We start from the raw sequence: 20,345 nt of genomic DNA, 5'->3' as shown, positions 1-20,345 counted from the left end.
CACTAGAAATTTTTTTGGTTCTCTTTTATTTTGTTTGTTTGTTTGTTTGTTTGTTTGGTTCTCTTCTCGAGCCGGTGTAACCCTTTTTTTTTTTTTAAATTCGTTTATTACAAACACGTAATGTTCCTAGAAAATCATACGTTTCAACAAGTACCCGCAATGTGATGAGAGTGAGTAGTGAGATCTCACATAAGACGATAAGAAAAAAAAAAAAAATGATTGAGAAAAATTGTTCAAATGTTGAAACATTTGTTAATCGAATAAAAATTGTGAAAGAAAGTTCAATGGATTGTTTAATTGATACAGTTGAAAGGATTAATAATCGCACGATGCTGATTTTTGTTCCTTGCAGTAATATAATCAAAGTTACTTTTACGAATTCGCATTCGTTCGGATTTGAGTTCTTTGTCATGCTTGACAATGTTAAACCGGTAACACAGAGAATCTAAGAAAGAAAGGAAGAGTATTGTCTGAATAATAATGCAATTGTCGTCTCGAATGCCGAATACGTTCATCTTCATTGGTTTAGATCAGTTGCACGTATAAGTCACAAACCTTATATAACTTGTTATAATTAATGAAACATCGATTGATCAATCGATGATGATGATGATGATGATAATACACTTAACGTATTAGAAATAATATTTTTAATATTATCATTTATATATATAATATTAATATTATTAATAATATTAGGATTATATATAATAATATTATACTATTTCATAAAATAATAAATATATAATAATAATAATATAATATAAATAAATAAATAATATATTATATTATTTTTTATATATATTATATTATTAATATATAATATAATAAATATATATAATATATAATAAAATATGGCTTTGTGGTGCGGTGCTAGAGTCTCAGATTCGCAAACCAAACTACGTGGGTTCGAATCTTGCCATTGCCAAAAAAAAAAAAATCCAATATATAATATAATAATATAATTTATAACATAATTTTAAATATAATAATATAAGAATATTTATATATTATTGGAAATATAATATTTAATATTATATTTAATATTAAATATACCTAATTTTATTATATATTAAATGCTATATTAAATAAATATAATATTAGATAGAATATATAGATAAGAAGTTTTATTTTCATACCCTTTTAGGGTGTTTACCCCGAAGGCCCCCCCCCTACAATAAATATAATATTAAATATTATAATATAATTAATTATAATAATATATAAAAATTACTTTGTGTGAAATAAACCAGAATAAAACTTAGTTTAATCATCGTCTCAGTTTAAATGACCTATCAAAACGTCATATGCATCTTTACTCAAAAAAAAGTTCCATGACGTATTAATACGTTAAATGTAACCAAAGAGTTGAGTTAAACAACGGAAAGGGTTAGAGAAAATTTTCTAAACAACACATTTATAATTTACAATTGAATTGAATAAGAATATTGGAAAGTTTCATGATAGAATAGGATTGTTCTTTAACCGTTGTGTCGATGACTTCATGACTTCAGTTACTAAGCGTAATCTCTGCTAATTATAACATGTTTCAGTATATAACAGGGAACATGTAAAAGGGCTACAAGAGTCAAAAGAATTCCAGCTTGGAATAGCAAAGTGGATAAGACGACTGCAGTCAGTCTACACTTGCTGCACTGCTTGCACTGCCTGCATCAAAGTTTATCTTCTACTCAATTCGACATGAAATAATACAGTTAAAAATATTGATATAATTCTTATTATGAAGTATTTCAACGAAAGTTAAGAAGGAGAAGAAGGATGAGAAAAATAAAGGAATCTGGTCAGAGCAAAAGGGGAATTGCTTAGGGCGTTCAAATGGCATGCGTCATTCACTCGGAATGTAACACCCTGCCTTCTGTCGAAATGTAAAACGTACCCTCCTATCATATGTGAATCGTGTTTTACTACGTTTCAATAATATTTTTTATTACAAAAATATTTCTACTTTATTATTTTTTTTTTCATATATTTATATATTGAAAAAAAAAAAAAAACAAACAAACAAAGTAAAAATATTAGGGGAAACCGTCGTAAAGTAATCGAAAATTTATTATACTGGTGATAAGCATTTATATTTATTTATTAAAGAAATTTGAAATGTTAATCAATCAAAAATTTGTTCATTTTCTAAGACTTTTGGTCATTGTTTAATTGCTCAATTGTTCAATTCAATTCTATTCAATGATCTGCAAAAATGTCCAAAAAAAAAAAAAAAAAGAAAAGAAACTGAAAAAGAAAACACAACGTTGATAAACTTTGCTCACCTCGGTGTCTCCTCTCACCACGAAGCTATTTTCAATTTTCATGCGATTCATTCTCCTCTTCTTCTCATTCTAACACGCTGAGAATGAAAAATCCAAAACGATTTTATTCCCTTTTTAATGCGAATTTATGCACTCGAACGGCTGTGTTTAAAACTATTTAAAGCGAAACAGTCATAAAAACTGACTGGACGTCATAAAAAAATATTACCTTTCGCCGGTAGACTCATGGCACGCTTTGAAAAGAAAACGATTTAAACAAAAAAAAAAAAACAAAAAAAAAAAAACTCTTGAAAGAAAGAACAAAAAATATTTTTTATCGAAACTATTACAATTTCCTTTTATTTTTTTTATTATTATTATTATTTTTGTTCTCTGGTCCTATGTCGTCCGAACGACAAAAATGTAAAATAATTTGGAATTAAACGAATTAATCCTTTGAATGCTAAATATTTTTACCTAAAATGTTTTCTAGGAATGGAATAATTTATTATTAATTAAATTTTAATAATAAATTATATTTAATAATTAAAGTTTTTCTTTTTAAATATAATTTAATAAATATAATTAATTAATATAAACATCACATTAATTTATATTATATATTATATTTACATTATATATTTTATATTATATTTATATTAATTAATATAAACATAATAATTTTTTTTGTAATAAAATAACATTATATATAATAATAAAATAGTATAATAAATAAATATAATATAATATATAATTTATTATTATAGATGCTAATATAATTTAATATAATTAATATAAACATTACATTATATATTACATTAATATTAACAAATACATATGTATATGAATCAAACTATCACGCTAATAATTTTTACCAAACACATATATGCGTCTATTAACACTCAAAGTCTTAAGATTTGAGAACAATCATTTTTATCACAAAATAATTTCGAAGGTTCATATATCATTGATAAAAAAGAATTGAACACAAATAAAATGAAAGCTCGTACAATTTGTCTCGTTTCCATTTAACAAACCACATTCTATTTCTCTCATTTTCTCTCTCTCTTTCTCTCTCTCTCTTTTTGTCTCGTCTCGCCTGTTGAGATTGTCCTTGATTCAGAAATCTTTTACTAACCAACAACTATGTATTTCTTCAAAGCAGGTAATTACAGACCGTCTTCTGCGATCGAGCGACCTAAGGTAGACAGACGAATTAAAGACGCAACTCTCTTTCTCTCTCTCTCTCTCTCTCTCTCTCTCTCTCTCTCTTTCTCACTCATTCACTCTTCCTTTAGAAGGAGGAGTAAAAATAAGGTATAAAAGTCTGATTAACGTTTTTGATACCACCACCATCTTGGGTGGTCAAGAAGGTAACAATTTCCAAGCTTTTGGAATTTCAAGAATGAACGCGTATTACAAACACGCCAAGTATTATTTTTCTTTTAACAAATAATTACTTGAACGATTTAATAAAAAAACAAAAAAAAAAATTGATTTCTTTTATATGAATCTTTATTATACGTATACGTAATTATTTTACAAATTGTTTTTTTTTTTTAATTAATTGTGCCCATAATTATGAAAGTGGTCTCTAAGTTAAAATTATTAAAAAAAAAATAAATAAATAAATAAAATTAGTTTATCAGTTATTACACACTACATTATTATCAAAAATGAATCCAGACTTAGATCACTGTCATAATTATGGGTAGAATTAAAAAAAGAAAATGCAATTATTTTCAGTTTTCTTTTCCCTAATTTTGTTTCAATCGATGAACCGTATGAAAACTCGTGGGAGGAGTCCATGGTGGTTTTCTACTACTCGTAGATTCGAGGACACCGGAGGTACTTTGTCATTGCTTCGATTACAGCCTTGAATAAGAAAGAGAAAACAAAAGAGAAAGAGAGAGAGAGAGAGAGAGAGAGAGAGAGAGAGAGAAAAAGATCCTGCAAATCGAATACAAGGCAATCTGCATTTCACCTTTTTTTTTTTTTTATTTGCAAGAATATTGTTGTTCTCTTAGGTTAGTCAAGTGTTAAGAATTTAACGGGGTTTCCATTGACACGAAAAATTCGAGTCATTTCCAGGTGCGACGTAGAATTTTCAGAGAAAGGTAAAAGGTGAGAGGAAGAGTGTAATCTAATGAAACACGAACTCGACTTAAACCGATCGATTCTTCCTTTTAAGTGTCAAGGTTAGATCACATGACTCCGAGGAATATAAAAAAAAAAAACCTTCGAGATGCGCGTTCGAACCCAATTCGAACACCAATTGTTAACGAAAACATTTATACGAAAAAATATTGTCTAAATCAATCACGATTATAGAAAAAGAATAATTTTTAATCGAATTTTTAATTTATAATTTTAATTGATATTTATATTATTATTTAAATTAATTAAATATAATTAATTTAATTATTATAATATAAAATAAAATCAAATCAAAATCAAAATAGTTTTATAATAGTATATAATATAATATAATTTATTATTTAATTAATAATTTAAATATATATAAAAATCATATTATAATAAAATAAAATAAAATACAATTGTTGCATCGCGATTCATCATAAATAAATAAAATATTATTACAACTAACTATATTCTCATCACCGGATTAATCAAAAACAGACGATTACGAATTTTGACTCGAACGACGAATAGAGGACCAACCCACGACTTTGCATAATCGTTCCTTGACATATTACACATACACAGAAGTTACATGAATACATACATGCAGATCGAATGAAAAATCAAAATCAAAAGTCTAAACCATTGCTGACACAATCGTAAAAGTTACAAGTAACATATATAATACAAATTTCAACTAGGCTTCTATCAACGATTGAATTCGATCTGCATTAATCTACATTGAAGTAGTAGTAGTAGTAGTAGTAGTAGTAGTAACATTAATTAATGTCTTCGTTATCGGTTATGTTCGATCATGTGTTACCCGTGAGAACCCCTGTGTGTGTCTTTCTCGATCTTTAGCTCGAGATCGTCGATTTTTGTGCACGGCACGTGATGCAAATCTTCAATTTATCTCTTTCTTAGCTTACTTCTTTCTCTCTTACACGTATACACACATATTATTATAGAAACTACGAATGTATTAGGAGCATATACATGGACAACAACATCTTTCAGCCTTTTCTCTGGATGTCCTGCCAACTTGTCGTCCAAGGTGAGCAGACCTATTTGGTGAAGGAACTTCTCGCACTCTCCACACCTCTCTTTCTGTTTCTTATACAAGTTACGAGTAGGTGGAACGAACCGGCCTCTTTCTTTCTTTATTTCCCTTCTTCTCTCACCTTTCTTTCGTTTCCCTTTCTCTTATTCGTCTTCTCTCCATTTCATTTTCCATGAGCGCAAGTCTCACAAACGATACGAAAAGATTGGTAAATCGACGAGAATCGAGATCGAGTTCTCGTTGATAAATTCTCTCTCTCTCTCTCTCTCTCTCTCTCTCTCGTGGTTGTATGAAACAAAAAAAACAGACAAATCGAACTTGTCACGTTAATTTCTTGCCACTTTCAAATACCTAATAAGTCAACGTATGTTTCTCTGTGTGTGTGTATTTTAAGAACGAGTAGACTAACGCGTGGGTGGCATGCACAAGGTTTACTTTTTCATTTTGTTTCATATTATTATTTTCTTAAAAGGGTTTCTCATCTTAATCATTATTCAATATTATAAAAAATTTCTTATCTCGTATTTTTCTACCTTTTGTAAAGTAACTCGTTAATTTGTAGAAAATATATAACAAATAATTGTGAATAATATTAAAAAATAAAAATATGATGTATAAATTTAAACGATAAAAGACTCATTTAAATTGAATTTTAACATACTTTGTATTAAAGATAACAAAACTTCGTTTCTTATCGTTTCGATTTCTCGATAGGAAATTCCAAGAAGATTGTGAATGATAAAAAGGTGTTCAAGGCGTGGTGTCGATTGAGAAGCACTGCTCTCACGAACTTGCTCTGGTGCAACGTTCAGCATGTGAGTCATTCTCTCTTTCTCTCTCTCTCTCTCTCTCTCTCTCTCTCTCTTCTCTCTTTATTTATTTCTCTCTTTTCTCGAAGTAGAGTTGGATAAGTATGAACGAGAACAAATAACCTTATGTCCGTCTCATCTTGGGCACCTTCGGTGGTAGATGACTGACAGTAAGAGAAAGAGATAAAAATAGAAAAAGAGAGAGAGAGAGAGAGAGAGGGAGAGAAAGAAAGAAAGAGAGAGAGGAAAAGAAATTCTCACGTCGATTGAGAATCCCTGTCGACAATCCAGCCAATCCTATTCTTCGCTTCGCGAGATGTTGCAGCTCTGACACGTGTTATCCGCGACACCAGACAGCTTTGAATAAGAATGAACGTGGACGAGGAGTAGTAACGAGAGAGAGAGTGATTTTACGAGTGTAAAGGATAGTCGAGACGATGTCAACGCAAACGCCGGAAGCATAAACGACCGTGTAAATAGTTAAACCTTGCCAACAAATATTATTCTCGAGTTTGCTGCCGAAACTTCACTTCATTTCTATAGAAATACCATTCCTTCAATTTCATCTATAAACAAAACATCTTCAATATATTACAATTCTATTTTACTATATATACTACTACATATATATATAGTAGTAGTAATATATAGTAATATATATAGTATAATATATAGTATATAATATATATTAAATACTAAAATAATATTACTGTATACCATAATATATACTACTACATATATATATATAGTAAAATACAATTCTAATTTATTGTCTATTATATATATATATATATATATATATATATATATATATATATATATATATATATATATATATTATTAAATTTATTATATTAAATATATAGTATAGTAATATTAATATATATTACTAGTATATATATAATATTTATATAGTATATTACTATATACTATATATTATATATTAAATACTAAAATAATATTACTGTATACCATAATATATACTACTACATATATATATAGTAAAATACAATTCTAATTTATTGTATTAAATATATATATTATTATATATATTATTAAATTTATTATATTAAATATATAGTATAGTAATAGTAATATATATTATTAGTATATATATAATATTTATATAGTATATTACTATATACTATATATTATATATTAAACACTAAAATAATATTACTTTATACCATAATATATACTACTACATATATATATAGTAAAATACAATTCTAATTTATTGTATTAAATATATAGTATATATAGTAAAATCCAATTCTAATTTATATATTACTATCTAACTATATTATAGTAATAGTAATATATATTATTAGTAATTATATACTATATACTAAATACTACTATATATAGTCTATCTATCTCGATTTTCATAAATAAAAAGAAAAAAAATAAACAATCAAAAAAAAAAAAAAATGTTGAAATGAAATCATTCGAAAGAATCTTCCTATATATCGCAATCGAGTATTCTCGACGGAAATCATAGTTCCCATAGCTTTCCCCGCTAGACTCGTGCCCATTCGCACTTTTCGTTCTCCTAAGAGAACCGTAACGTCGCGTCAAGGATTATGTTACTTCAATTTAAATGAACGTAGGAATATATAGTGCTACTTAGAACACCATTCTACACATACATCACCCAACATATGTATAATGTATCGTTATAAATGTGTGTTCAATTTATTATAGAAAAAAAACAAATAGAAAGATATCATCAAAACTTACTTCTTTAACATTATAATGATTTATTGCAAAAATGAAATTCTATTTTAAGCAATACCTGCCTACCTATTCTTGCTAACAGTTTATTCGATCGATCGAAAAAAAACATATCACACGACACGAGACTTCCTTCCTACTTCCAATTTATTAATAAACATTCGAACGTCACGCGATATGTAGAATATATTTACCTTATATGTTATGTATATGTGTGTGTATGTGTATAAAATAATAGTATAATGTTTATGCCAAGAATCATTAACCGCGTTATATACTATCCACCGACATTTATTCACAATATCGATCTATGTATCGTCGAATACGAGTTTACACAATGAAACAGAGTACACTTATGATCTAATGTCTCTACGTAAATATCATGACATTGAGAAAAACATAACTAATTTAGTTTACGATCTCATCAACATATATGTGTCATTTTCGTCATTAATTAAATTCATTTATAAATTCATTATTTTTTGAATCGTATACCGAAATGAAAGCATTCAAACACAAGGAAAAAAGAAGGTATTGTTATCTTTGTTATTCCATTAACACTTTAATGGCCGCTCACGTAACATGTGTGTGATAGCCAGAACATTGATCGTTATTTTATTTATAACTTTATATATAAAATTAAATATGTTGTTTTTTGTTTGATGTTAATTTTTTCGTTAGATGACAATAAAGTTGTTTTTCAATCAATTAATTCTTCAAAATGATTACCGAGCTTTTAACGACGTTTGACTCTGCATACACGTGCGGCCATTAAAGTGTTAATGTAATTTGAAATATTATCATATTTTTCTATCATTAAGCGATATATAAGATTCATGAATCTTATGGAATTTTTTCAAATTTTTTAATAAACAAATTAAAATACTCTTATTCTTTAATTCTTGAAAATGATTACCGAGCTTTTACCGACGTTTGACTCTGCGTACACGTGCGGCCATTAAAGTGTTAATGTAATTTGAAATATTATCATATTTTTCTATCATTAAGCGATATATAAGATTCATGAATCTTATGAAATTTTTTCAAATTTGTTAATAAACAAATTAAAATACTCTTATTCTTTAATTCTTGAAAATTGTTACCGAGCTTTTAACGACGTTTGACTCTGCGTACACGTGCGGCCATTAAAGTATTATTGTAATTTGAAATTTTATCATATTTTTCTATCATTAAGCGATACATAAGATTCATGAATCTTATGGAATTTTTTCAAATTTTTTAATAAATAAATTAAGAAACTCTTATTCTTTACTATTGTATCATAAAAGTTACGTTGCGTTGTTTATTACTTTTATAAAAAGAAACCTCTGATGAAAAAGTAATAGCAAAGTGCATGCATGTAATTTATTTATCCGAGTAAGAAGTTGAATAAATGTTAAAAGAATAACAAATTAAGGACATATCGTACAGGGTGATAGAAAAAAAAACGTCACAGGTAGGGTAAAAACAACCCTGCTGCATTGACGTAAATACAAGGTTAATGTGGAGACATGTTGGGAATGGCGCCTACGCGTTAACCTACGTAGACTTATGGTTAGTATCAATCGATGTACAAAAGCGATGACGTCCGTGTTACTACATCACTGCAAAATCTACCTGTTCGGTCAACCACTAAATATCATCGGCCAAACACGCGTAATATCATGATTCTGACGCGTTAATCGTATTGCTCTGACGTCTTACTAACCAATCGATAAACGTTAAGAAGGTAGGAATAATTTATCATGAATTTTATTCCAAACAATAAAAAAATGTCTCATACTATTCATAACTAATGATTGTATATCTAGAAACAATAAAATATAATTTTAAAATAACAGACATTAATGTCTATAATTAAGATATCGATTTATTAATATTATTCTAGAATAATAGAAATTGTTATGATCTAATTAACTTTGGATATTTCCTTTAAAAAAAAAAAAAAAGAAAAATAATATAAATTCATAGAAGATTTGTAAAAAGAAAAATTGGAAATAAAATAATGAATTTAATTACATATGCATAATTTCTTTTAAAACTATGTTACATTAAGAAAAACAATTTCCATAGAAATTCATTTTCAAAACTTTCTTCATTTATCTAATCTTTTTATAATTCGATAACGCGAAGAACATTATTAACATATTAAATTTAATAGTTGAGATTAAGTTTTTGAAGAAATTTGTGAAAATCGTTGCATATAAAATAACAAATAAAATGTAATTTGCAAAAGAAGAGATTATTTTCTTTAATTTCACAATGGCACGCATATATATATATATATATATATCGGTGGCTTAAAACTCAGCCGGTTTATATATAGCGCACGCGCGCGCGCACGTTACCGAACAAAAGGAGTTTACTACGGCAAACTGCACTCGAGCAAGGAGTTCGATGGCACGCAGTTGCCAAGCGCGATCGACTCGTGATTTTCGAGAGTTCACAGACGCAACAAGTGGACTGGCGACTCACACGTTCGGAAAAATTCATTTCTAACTTTTAGCAAAAATCATTCATCGTTCATTCAGTGCGATTAATAAAAATTAAAGTGTATCATCATAAAGTAACGTAAGGTCATCGAACGTAATTTAATTAACGGGATTAAGTTAATTTCTAACCATTGATGAAAAAACTTGTTAGACAATTAAGACCTTAAAGCAAAGAAACATATAATGAGAATATAATGGTGAAATGATTAGTTTTAATATTTTTTGACACATCACGTACTTTTAAAAATATTTCTCAATTGAATGAACTCAAGCTACCATTTTCATCTATTTCAGAATCAACGAACCCTTTTGCTTTTCTAGATCCAAATCTACAAATTGATAGGAATAAAACAGAAAAAGACTCACCACGTGAACGTTGGAAAGACCTACAGGCTGCTCGGTCTGCTTCTTGTCCGTCTTCTTCGCCTGCCTTTTAGCTTTACTTTCAAGAAAACGTTGCTTCAAAATCAATGTGTCCTGTATATTTTGTTCGCAAATTCCGTTGAAACTTTGATCGAATTTTGGTGCGCATTCGGTTTGTCTGCGACGATAATTCTGGAGTCTGCGTCGAAGACGATCGATTGCTTGCCTCCTTGAAGGGGGAAGCTCACCCATGCCAGGTGCTTGACCCATTTGTTGTTGTAATTGAAGCTGTTGTTGACTTGTCACACTTAACTGTCCGACAGCATTAAGATCATGAATCGAAGCAGTCGCGGCTACGGAGTTGGGTTGACCGATTACAGGATTACCAACTAAACTTGGTCCGTTATTATTGGTATTGTTATTGGAATTACCGTTCGGGCCCTGCCCCACGCACACTGATATGGAGGCAGGGGCAATGCCGGGGGGGCCTTGCGAGGGCTGACGAGGCAGAAGCCCCCCGGCCTCCATACAGCCGCCTAGATCCACCGCAGAGTAAGCCAGCTCAGTGATAAATTATTGCAATTGGTAAAACAAACGTGTCCTCCACTTTGTACTTATCTCTGTCACTAGATTCGACGACGTTGACCTCGTCAGTAGCTCTCGATGCTACCACCAGTTTGAGCATCCTCCATCGGCAGCTGACAGGCGAGCTGACAGGCGAGCCGACAACGAGCGGCATTTGACACGCTCGGTTCACCTCAACCTCTTTCTCTTCCTTTACTTCCTCCTTACACCGAATCCTTTTACTCGACTAGTTTTCACGCATAAACGGAAGAATAGTAAAATATACTAATAGGAGGAGTATTAGTAGTTGTATGATGACGGTGATGGTATGGGTAGAGTGTGGTAATATGTAGTAGCTTTAGTAATAGCAGTAGAAGCGGAAGATAAGAAAGAAGACACGTTCCACGTGAGCGTGACCGATCGCGCACTCTCGATGTTTGGTATCCGTATCTCGCGCGCTTCTCTCCCCCCTCCCACCCCTCCCTACCGCCGACTCACTCTCTCTCGCTCTCTCTCGCTCTCTCTCCCGCTCACTCTTTCTAGCACTCTATCTGTCAATGGAGGAGCGCGTGCGCGCGCTTTATCGAGAATCTCGAGAAGACGAAGAGCGCGCGCTTCGTTCTACCGTCGGAAAACCGCTCGGCACTCATCGTCGCCGTCGACGTCGGCAGCAGCAACGGCGTGGCGGCGGCAGGCAGCGGCTGTGTGACGGTGACGGTGGTGGCGGGACCCGACGCCACGAGGGATACGATAGAAGGAAGGGGACGTACGTACGGACGAACGGACCGACGGACCGACGGACGGACGGATGGACGCACGACCGACCGATTGAGAGAGAGAAAGAGAGAGGGGGGGAGCTAATGGATTGAAGGAGCGGGGGCAGAGACGGGCTGCTGTTGTAGCGCGCTTCGACGTCGGCATAACAGGTAGTCGAAAGAGCGTGCCGCTGCCGCTCCGCTACTACCAACTCGTGCCACCGACAGATGACAGGAGCACGAGACCGAATGCACCGGAGGGATCTGTCAAGGGGAAAGACTCTCAACGAACGCGGATTCGTTTGCCTTCACAAAACCGGCCGAGCAACAGCAGCTTCTTCGATCAACGATGGACAACAATGACAACGTTGCACTTCTCTCTTCCTCTATTTATTTCGCTTTTTCCTCTTCTTCTTTTTCTTCTTTATTATTACCATACGGCATTTCTTTTTTTCTTTTTTTTTTTTATATGTTTGCTCGTTTCTTTTTTATACTTACACTTTATAAGTATTTTTAATAATAAAGAAGATGCAACGACAACAACGTCGATCCTTCGACGACTTTGCTCATTCTGTCTCTTTCTTTCTTTCGTGTCTCACCTTCCATATTCTATTTCTTCTTCTACTTATTATATTTCTACTGTTGATTCATTTCATTTAACTTATTACCTTTTTGTCAAACGAACAAAATAATGTCCAATAATTTGTCGATATAGGGCTTTAAAAAAAAAAATAAAGTGTCATCGAGCGTCGGCATCGAACGCGCCGCGCATAAGATCCTTTGCAAACAATTACATAACCTCACTTTTAAGTACCTTTAGTGCGTCAGCTTGCAACAACAACACTATGACGTTGACAACGTATAACTGTCGCGTTTCGTACGTCAAAAGTTCGGGAATATTTCGATTATTATCTTCGAAGAACCGAACGAAAACTTAACCCGAACAACACTTTAAGATTCGGCTCTTCGTAAGCGCGCGATGCCATTAACAGAACTGCGCGTGGGTACAGAAGCATATATCGTTCAAACGACGAACCATAATTTCTTTTTGATTCAGAACGCCAACTCGCGACGTCTGCTTCAAATAGAAAAGCTTCTTCGATTCAACGCCATCTATGAATGCACTATGTATTTAGAAGTAACCTTACCTAGTGGTTAAAATTATTTGCTTTCTACCTTACTAACGTGAAAAGCAAAAGTATGTGTTTGAAAATACCAAATGAAAATAAAGTAACGAATTACATTACCATTACAGACAATTCTTTTCAGACGTCATTATACACGTGTATTTTGTTGAGGTTAGTTTCAAGAAATTGACTTATTTTAATACTACATTATAAACATTTTGAAAAATTTGGTTATACAGTTTTATACATATTGTGAAAGAATACTTGCAACATATACTTGACATATTTGTAATGTGATCAAGCAAACAGAAGACAATAATAATGGCATTAGAAAGTTCTAAAAGTAAATCCAGAATCCCTTATATACCGGGTACAAAACCTTCCATTAAAAATGCACAACTTCTTGTATCTACTGGAATACCTTCTTTGGATTATACAATAGGTATGTATGTTTTTAATTGAATTAATAGAATAAATTGTAATGACTCAAATTATTGTTTCTTAGGTGGTGGTCTACCTATCGGATCTATATTTTTAATTGGTACGTAAACTATTTTCTAATGATATAGTAATATATAAATTATTGTTTTTCTTATACAATGTGTTCTCCTACAGAGGAAGATATTTATGGAACTTATGCTCATGCAATGCAGAAATATTTTATAGCAGAAGGAATAGTTTCTAGTCATCCTTTGTTGATAGCATCTCAAGATACAGAAATTACTACTTTGCTGTCAGAAATACCTGCTCCAATAACAGACACTGCTTCTGAACTCAATGTACAATCAATGGATGATCGAATGAAAATTGCATGGAGATATCAGAATTTAAGAACGGTAGATTCATCTCCTATGGGAGGACGTATCTTTGGACATTTCTACGATCTCACAAAATCAATGGACAAGAAAGTTATCGATAATGCAAATATAACACAGTGGGACAAACCAATGAAGAATATTATGAAGAATAGTGTTTTTGAAAATCCTGCTTATGAAGATTTATTAAAAACTGTTGCGAAAACTTTAAAGAGTGGAATGTTTTTCACTTCTGATGAACCAGATAAAAGAAATGTATTAAGAATTTCTATTAATTCTTTGGGTTCTCGAATGTGGTTTTGTGATAGTGAAGAAAGTACACATGCAGATATGTTTAAATTTTTATATTGCTTCAGAGCTTTATTAAGAAATTCTTTTGCTGTTGCATTTATAAGTTGTCCAACTCAGAATTTTGACAATTATGTAAGTTCTGCTAAATTATGATATTCATATTTACATTCTAAACATATATGCATAACGTTAATTTATTAACAAATGTTTCAGGATAATATGGTGGAACGATTGGAACATTTATCGGACTTTGCTATCAGATTAGAATCATTTGCTGGTTCATCAAAAGAAACTAATCCTCTTTTCAAGGATTATCATGGTCTATTACATATCAAAAAATTACCGGCCTTAAATATATTGGCTCCACATACACCTGAGTCAAGAGATCTTGTTTTTAAATTACGACGTAAAAAATTGGTAATTGAGGTAAATATAATTATAAGTTTATGGTTAAATATTATCATTAAAGTTTCGAATAATATATTTGTTACATTTAATTACAGATTCTTCATTTACCACCAGAATTTGGTGATACTACTCAACGTGAACAGGATGAAATGTCAACTAGTGGTTGTTTAACCAGTGGAAAGAAAAATCTTTTAGAATTCTAATATTTTTTTTAATTATACATTTCTAAATCTAATTTATTCTATACGTAAACTATAGAAATATGGACACTGTAAATAAACAAATGATATTTTATAATCCAAATTGTGTTACATCTTATTATAATTACCATTCATTTAATTTGTTCTATTTTTACTTTTTATACTTATTAATATGCATCTGTATACTATAATTTTTTATCGGATTTATTTAACGGGGAAAAGTATGGCGTAGTAGTTGAATTAATGCAGGTTAGAGGAGATAAGCTTCATGCACACTTACAATAATGCGTTTATGTTCGTTTTTTATAATACGTAATACGAAATATAGAAACTATTCATATTCAAATATTACTACTTGTGAAGCTATGTAAAATAATAATAATAAATATATATATATATATTTATACCAATTTATTTAAAAAAAAATGTAGCAGTAAAATTTTTAAAAATGATATTAATTAATTTACTAATTAAATTTTCGCGAATAAATAAAAAAAAAAATGTAAAATAAATCAAATATCTTTGTAATCTTTTCTAAAAACAAGACTCAATTTTTAGAATAATTCTCATTTTGTATTTTTGTCTATGAAATCTGCAGTTGAACGAACAAATGCAAAAGTAAATATCGATGCATATAGGGGGGGGCCTTTCATCCCCTCTTTTCTCTTCCGCACCTTTCTATTTCCTTCCGGTTCCATCCTGGTGGTCTCGCATGAGGGCACGCAACATGGGTATGCTAACAGATGCCAGGAGTTTGTACGGTTGTGTACATCCATCGAGCTCGTGCGAGCTTTCCAGTCTTCGAACACGCGCGAACAAGTAAACTTCGAAATCGAATCGGATCAAAGATAACATATAATATCTCGTTTTTCACGATGACGTAACTTTCATTGCGATTTGTTGATTTTTTTACACTTCAAAAATAAAACACGTGAAATTGTTAACATGTAAATTGTAAACATAATTATCAAATATATTTTTCATCGATATAATATTATTTATCTTATTATTATGGAAACTAGGAAGTTAGTGTTGTCACGAGCTTTCGTGTGCTGTACGAATGTCATTTTTTTGGTAAGTCCTTTTTTATTTATATAATAATAATGATAAAAAGATTTTTTAATAATATGATTCTGCATGTATTCATTATTTGTTGTTTTAAAGAGTAAAAAATTATGAATTTTACTTTAATTTCAGATATCAGGATTTATTCTAATGTCATTAGGAGCATTATTATTAGCCGACAATGAAAGAATTTTGTTGTCACGTTTATTAGGATCCAGCGATATTGAATCTGATCAACCATTATTTTATTATTTGGCTTTTGCCACAGCTGGCTTAGGTTTTTTCATAGCAATGACAAGTATCTTTGGATGTTGGGCAGTTTGTCTTTTCAATCAATGTATTACAATATCGGTAAGTATCTTTTATTCATATAAGAAGAACTTTTGAACCTTAGAATACAAAATGCAACTTTGAATGCAATCTCTAAGAATTATTTTCTAAATTTAGTGTACATTGTGTATAAAGTGAAAAAAAAAAAAACAAACTAATTGTAAACAATATTTATCAAATATCAATAAGTTTCAAAGATACAAAATATAATGGAAGTCAAAGAAATTAGATTGAATGATCTGAAAAGAAAAAAAAAGTGTAATTCTTTACAATCTGATGCACCCGTAAAAAACAAAGACTCCTTCGGTCTAATGATCGCGTAATTAAACCGATGAAATCTTAACTTTTCTCGATCTAAATGCCAACTACGCAAAGAATACTTTGAGATCGTTCCTCGAGCTTAACTAAAACCAGATTTCCCGCATTTGCACGGCCGTGGTCACGCGTCGTTGCCCGGAAACGGATCTACACGTATCCAGACACGCGTATTCACAAAAGGAGGGCGAGTTCGAGTTCTCCACCTAAAAACTATCATTATTCTGATATAGCTTGTTAACCGAATGCATTTTACAAATGCGAGATATAGAACAACAACAAAAAAATTATATATATAATACATAGAATTGTGATAAGAAAATAATAGAATATGAATGTAAAATAACGGGACTGTTTTGAATTTAATTAGACTTTAAGAGTTAAATAAAAATAACAGTTGTGAACAAGCGAAGCATGAAACTCTACTCGACTGATGGTTACTTTCAAAATTGTATAAATTGTACAAATATTAACAATATAGTTTGAATAGATTTTTTCTTGTTTTTTTTTTTTTTTTCAATTTTAATTAATTCCTATTTGATTGTATTTCAATGTTATCAGATGAATATTAAAACATTTGTTAAATGAAATTATATTTTTAGTATATAGTGACAATAATGTTATTATTACTTGGTGAATGTACTGTATGCATTGTCACTGTATTCTGGCCTTACTTATTGGGAATTGATGTTAGACCGGCACGATTGATAAGAACACTTCAACGTAGTTACGCAGTTCCAGGACGAGAACAATTCACTGCAGCCCTTGACCTAGCACAAACCACGGTACGTACACATAAAGAATGATTTTTAAATGTTATAATTAAAAAACTTATATGTTATGTCTACCGGAAAGTTCTGTCCATTCTGACAAACACCTGTTCAATTTAAAAAAAATGCAATATACAAATTGTTATCAAACTATGATAAGAAATTATAAATAATGATAATTGATAAATATTAATTAGTCAATTAAAGAGATATGAAAATTGATTACTTTTGTTTTATTCTAAAAATCGACAGGAACTTTCCGATAGACCGAATATTAAGTGGACCAGAAAGTAATGTCGCTTCCTAACCTTAAATTCAAACGAAATTTATATTTTTAATCAATAACGTTATTAACAATCTTTTTTCATCTGGTATGCAAATTGTTAATACCGAATCGATAAAGTCAATTAATTTTTAATTAAAATATAAGAATTTATTTTATTACTTTCCGGTCTCCGTAATACTTGACTCAAATAATAACATTATTGTATAATAAATTCATTTATTTACGAGTACTAATATAAAAAGTAATAAATTTAAGTTTCATGTTTTTTCACAATTCTATCGATTTCATTGAATCTCATCGAATTGTATAGTTTTCCTGTTGCGGAATAAACGGAAGTAATAATTACGGTACTTCATGGTGGAGACTACAGGAAGTTGGTCGAAGAGAATTGGTGGTACCTCTTACATGTTGCACCCTGGATAATGTAAATGAGACGGACTCTTTTCTTAATCCTGAACCTACCAATTTAACTTTTGTCAAGCTCTCAATCCTGCAGAACATCAATACGCCCGCCACACGACGGTAGGTATAATTAAATACGACATTGATCAAAACGTTTACTGATTTTTTTCAATGTTTCATACATTTTTCATATATTTTTATCAAACTGCACAGCAATGTGTTTAGAATTCATTATCAAATTACATTGACGAAACCCGTATAAAAATGTTGTAACGTGATAACAAACGGACCGTGTCATGCGGGTTGAACATTTGATAATATTTCATTGTCATTCTCATGTTTTTCTAATAATGTAGAATATTTTTGAAAATATTTCAACGCTAACTTTTTTAGGGATGTTTGGAAATGATTGAAAGATGGACGCAAGAGCAAGCGTTAATCTTACTAGCCATTGGTTTGTCGATTATCTTCGTTGAGGTCAGCGTCCTTTTAAGTACCTTTTTTGCATGCTCGAAAAATAACCAAAGAAAGAATCCTCAAACGTCAACTTTTACTTCCACGCAAACTCTGAGTCCCTTCAATGAAAATGATAATGATTATGGTAATAAAAATATTCTTTTAACAATTATACAAATAAATAGATAAAATATGAAATTATTTCTTATTATTTTAAAGGATTAGGAATAGAAAACAGAATGCATATGTCTGGTACCACGTTTGGAGCCAAATCATGAAGATGGTCAGAGGGCAGCGAGAAGTTGGAAGAAAGAAAAGTGAACGACGAGCACGAATATGATAAATCAACGAGACAAAATGGAAGAAGTATAATCGAGGATTGGAAAGATTCTCCAAAATATGATGAAAATGTTCTTAGAAGTGATCAACTTTACGAGGAACGTGCTGTTGACGTAATCATGGATTATCATCATCATCATCATCAACAAGTAGAAAATGTTCCATCAAAATGCAACAAACAACAAAAAGTATCTTCTTTATTAAAAATTGAAATTCCTAAGGAAAATGGAGAGAGTAAACAGAGTGTGATAAAAATAAAACGACCACAAGGTGGTGGTACTGTCAGAAGTATTCCAATTAAAGATTATCAATCGTCAATAGCACAAAATATTGGGACTTTAAGAAGATCAATAGCTCCCCAATTACAATTTGAGTCTTTAGTTTCCGAACCTGAAAAGAATATTCCAATAATTCCTTCAAAAAATAGAATATCTATTATTAATCAAAATATCTCGAATATACAGCAACGTTTGATGCTTCCATTAGAGTCTGACAAATCGAATAATCTTGACACTTTGACAAGAAAAGAAAATAATGTTAATAATGGAGAATCCGTGGGAAACATTTGCGATTTCAATGATACCACTAATTACTTTCGCAGATCGTATAGAAAAAGGTTAAGTTCGAATAATCGCAATACGCAAGATGGTAAAAGTGATAAACAGTTTGTACGTACACTTGGTGGTCACGTTGGTCAAAAAATTTACGTTTACGAGGAGAATGCTCGTCGTAGTGAAAGAAATTTCGATTCCATTCTTGAACCAAGAAAACATCGAACCATCGGTGTACCTTTGGTTGGAATGCACAATGCTTGTGGATTACCTGTCATTGCATCTTGGAATGATGCTGAAATTTTTCAACCTCTTCAAACGAATACTACAATGTTAGGAACATTAACCCCTGTTTTAGGTGGACCTAAAGTATCATCCAATATTCGAAAAAGAACATATCCTAAAAGAAGAGCACCTGACCCAACTCGAATCGTTAAACGCAACGATTCTAAAAGATCGACTGAAAATAATACAAGAAGAAAGAAGGATCGTTTATCTTTCAAAACAATTAATCATCCTAATCTGTCCACAAAAAATTCTTTCAAACGAACTGTCCGTGGTGGAAAATATACCCTTGGTAAAACATCATTAACGAATACTTTGGATACAAAATTTCTCAAAGGTAATACAAAAAGAAGAGCCCTATATGCAAAAGATGACGGTGATGAGGCTGTACAAGCTCTGAAAAATTTGTGCTTGAATCCTTTGGCTAGAAACGAATCTCAGGAAGACATGATGTGGTGATAGAAAAATGTTACATATGGCACATACATATTGTATACAGGTGATCGAGATATAAATTGTTCG

At 30.9% G+C, this 20,345-nt stretch overlaps 3 protein-coding genes across 7 annotated transcripts in view; 2 read left to right on the top strand and 1 right to left on the bottom strand.

Moving 5' to 3' along the window:
• mam (neurogenic protein mastermind) overlaps positions 1–11,392 on the bottom strand; it is a 190,537-nt gene extending 179,145 nt beyond the window's left edge. For all 5 annotated transcript variants that reach the window (XM_015317806.2, XM_015317808.2, XM_089177624.1 and 2 more), the window contains exon 1: positions 10,868–11,392. In XM_015317806.2, the coding sequence (XP_015173292.2) occupies positions 10,868–11,392 (525 nt within the window). The remainder of the gene's footprint in view (positions 1–10,867) is intronic.
• Positions 11,393–13,466: 2,074 nt separating this feature from the next.
• On the top strand, positions 13,467–15,121 carry Elp4 (Elongator complex protein 4). The gene is made up of 5 exons (XM_015317813.2): positions 13,467–13,752; positions 13,816–13,851; positions 13,926–14,548; positions 14,630–14,842; positions 14,920–15,121. Exons 1-5 carry the CDS (start codon positions 13,632–13,634, stop codon positions 15,025–15,027), a joined length of 1,101 nt encoding a protein of 366 aa, XP_015173299.2. The 5' UTR covers positions 13,467–13,631; the 3' UTR covers positions 15,028–15,121.
• Positions 15,122–15,720: 599 nt separating this feature from the next.
• On the top strand, positions 15,721–19,006 carry LOC107064823 (CD151 antigen). The gene is given in 7 exon segments (XM_015317902.2): positions 15,721–16,098; positions 16,222–16,440; positions 17,337–17,519; positions 18,101–18,260; positions 18,263–18,312; positions 18,586–18,793; positions 18,868–19,006. Coding segments are annotated over 7 exon segments (942 nt in total). The 5' UTR covers positions 15,721–16,035; the 3' UTR covers positions 18,927–19,006.
• Positions 19,007–20,345: the final 1,339 nt, after the last annotated feature.

The sequence above is a fragment of the Polistes dominula genome, unplaced genomic scaffold (assembly GCF_049000335.1).
Source record: "Polistes dominula isolate Pdom_NZ unplaced genomic scaffold, Pdom_raw_medaka contig_24, whole genome shotgun sequence".
Taxonomy (NCBI): domain Eukaryota; kingdom Metazoa; phylum Arthropoda; class Insecta; order Hymenoptera; family Vespidae; genus Polistes; species Polistes dominula.
This window is presented reverse-complemented; position numbering and strand designations above follow the sequence as displayed.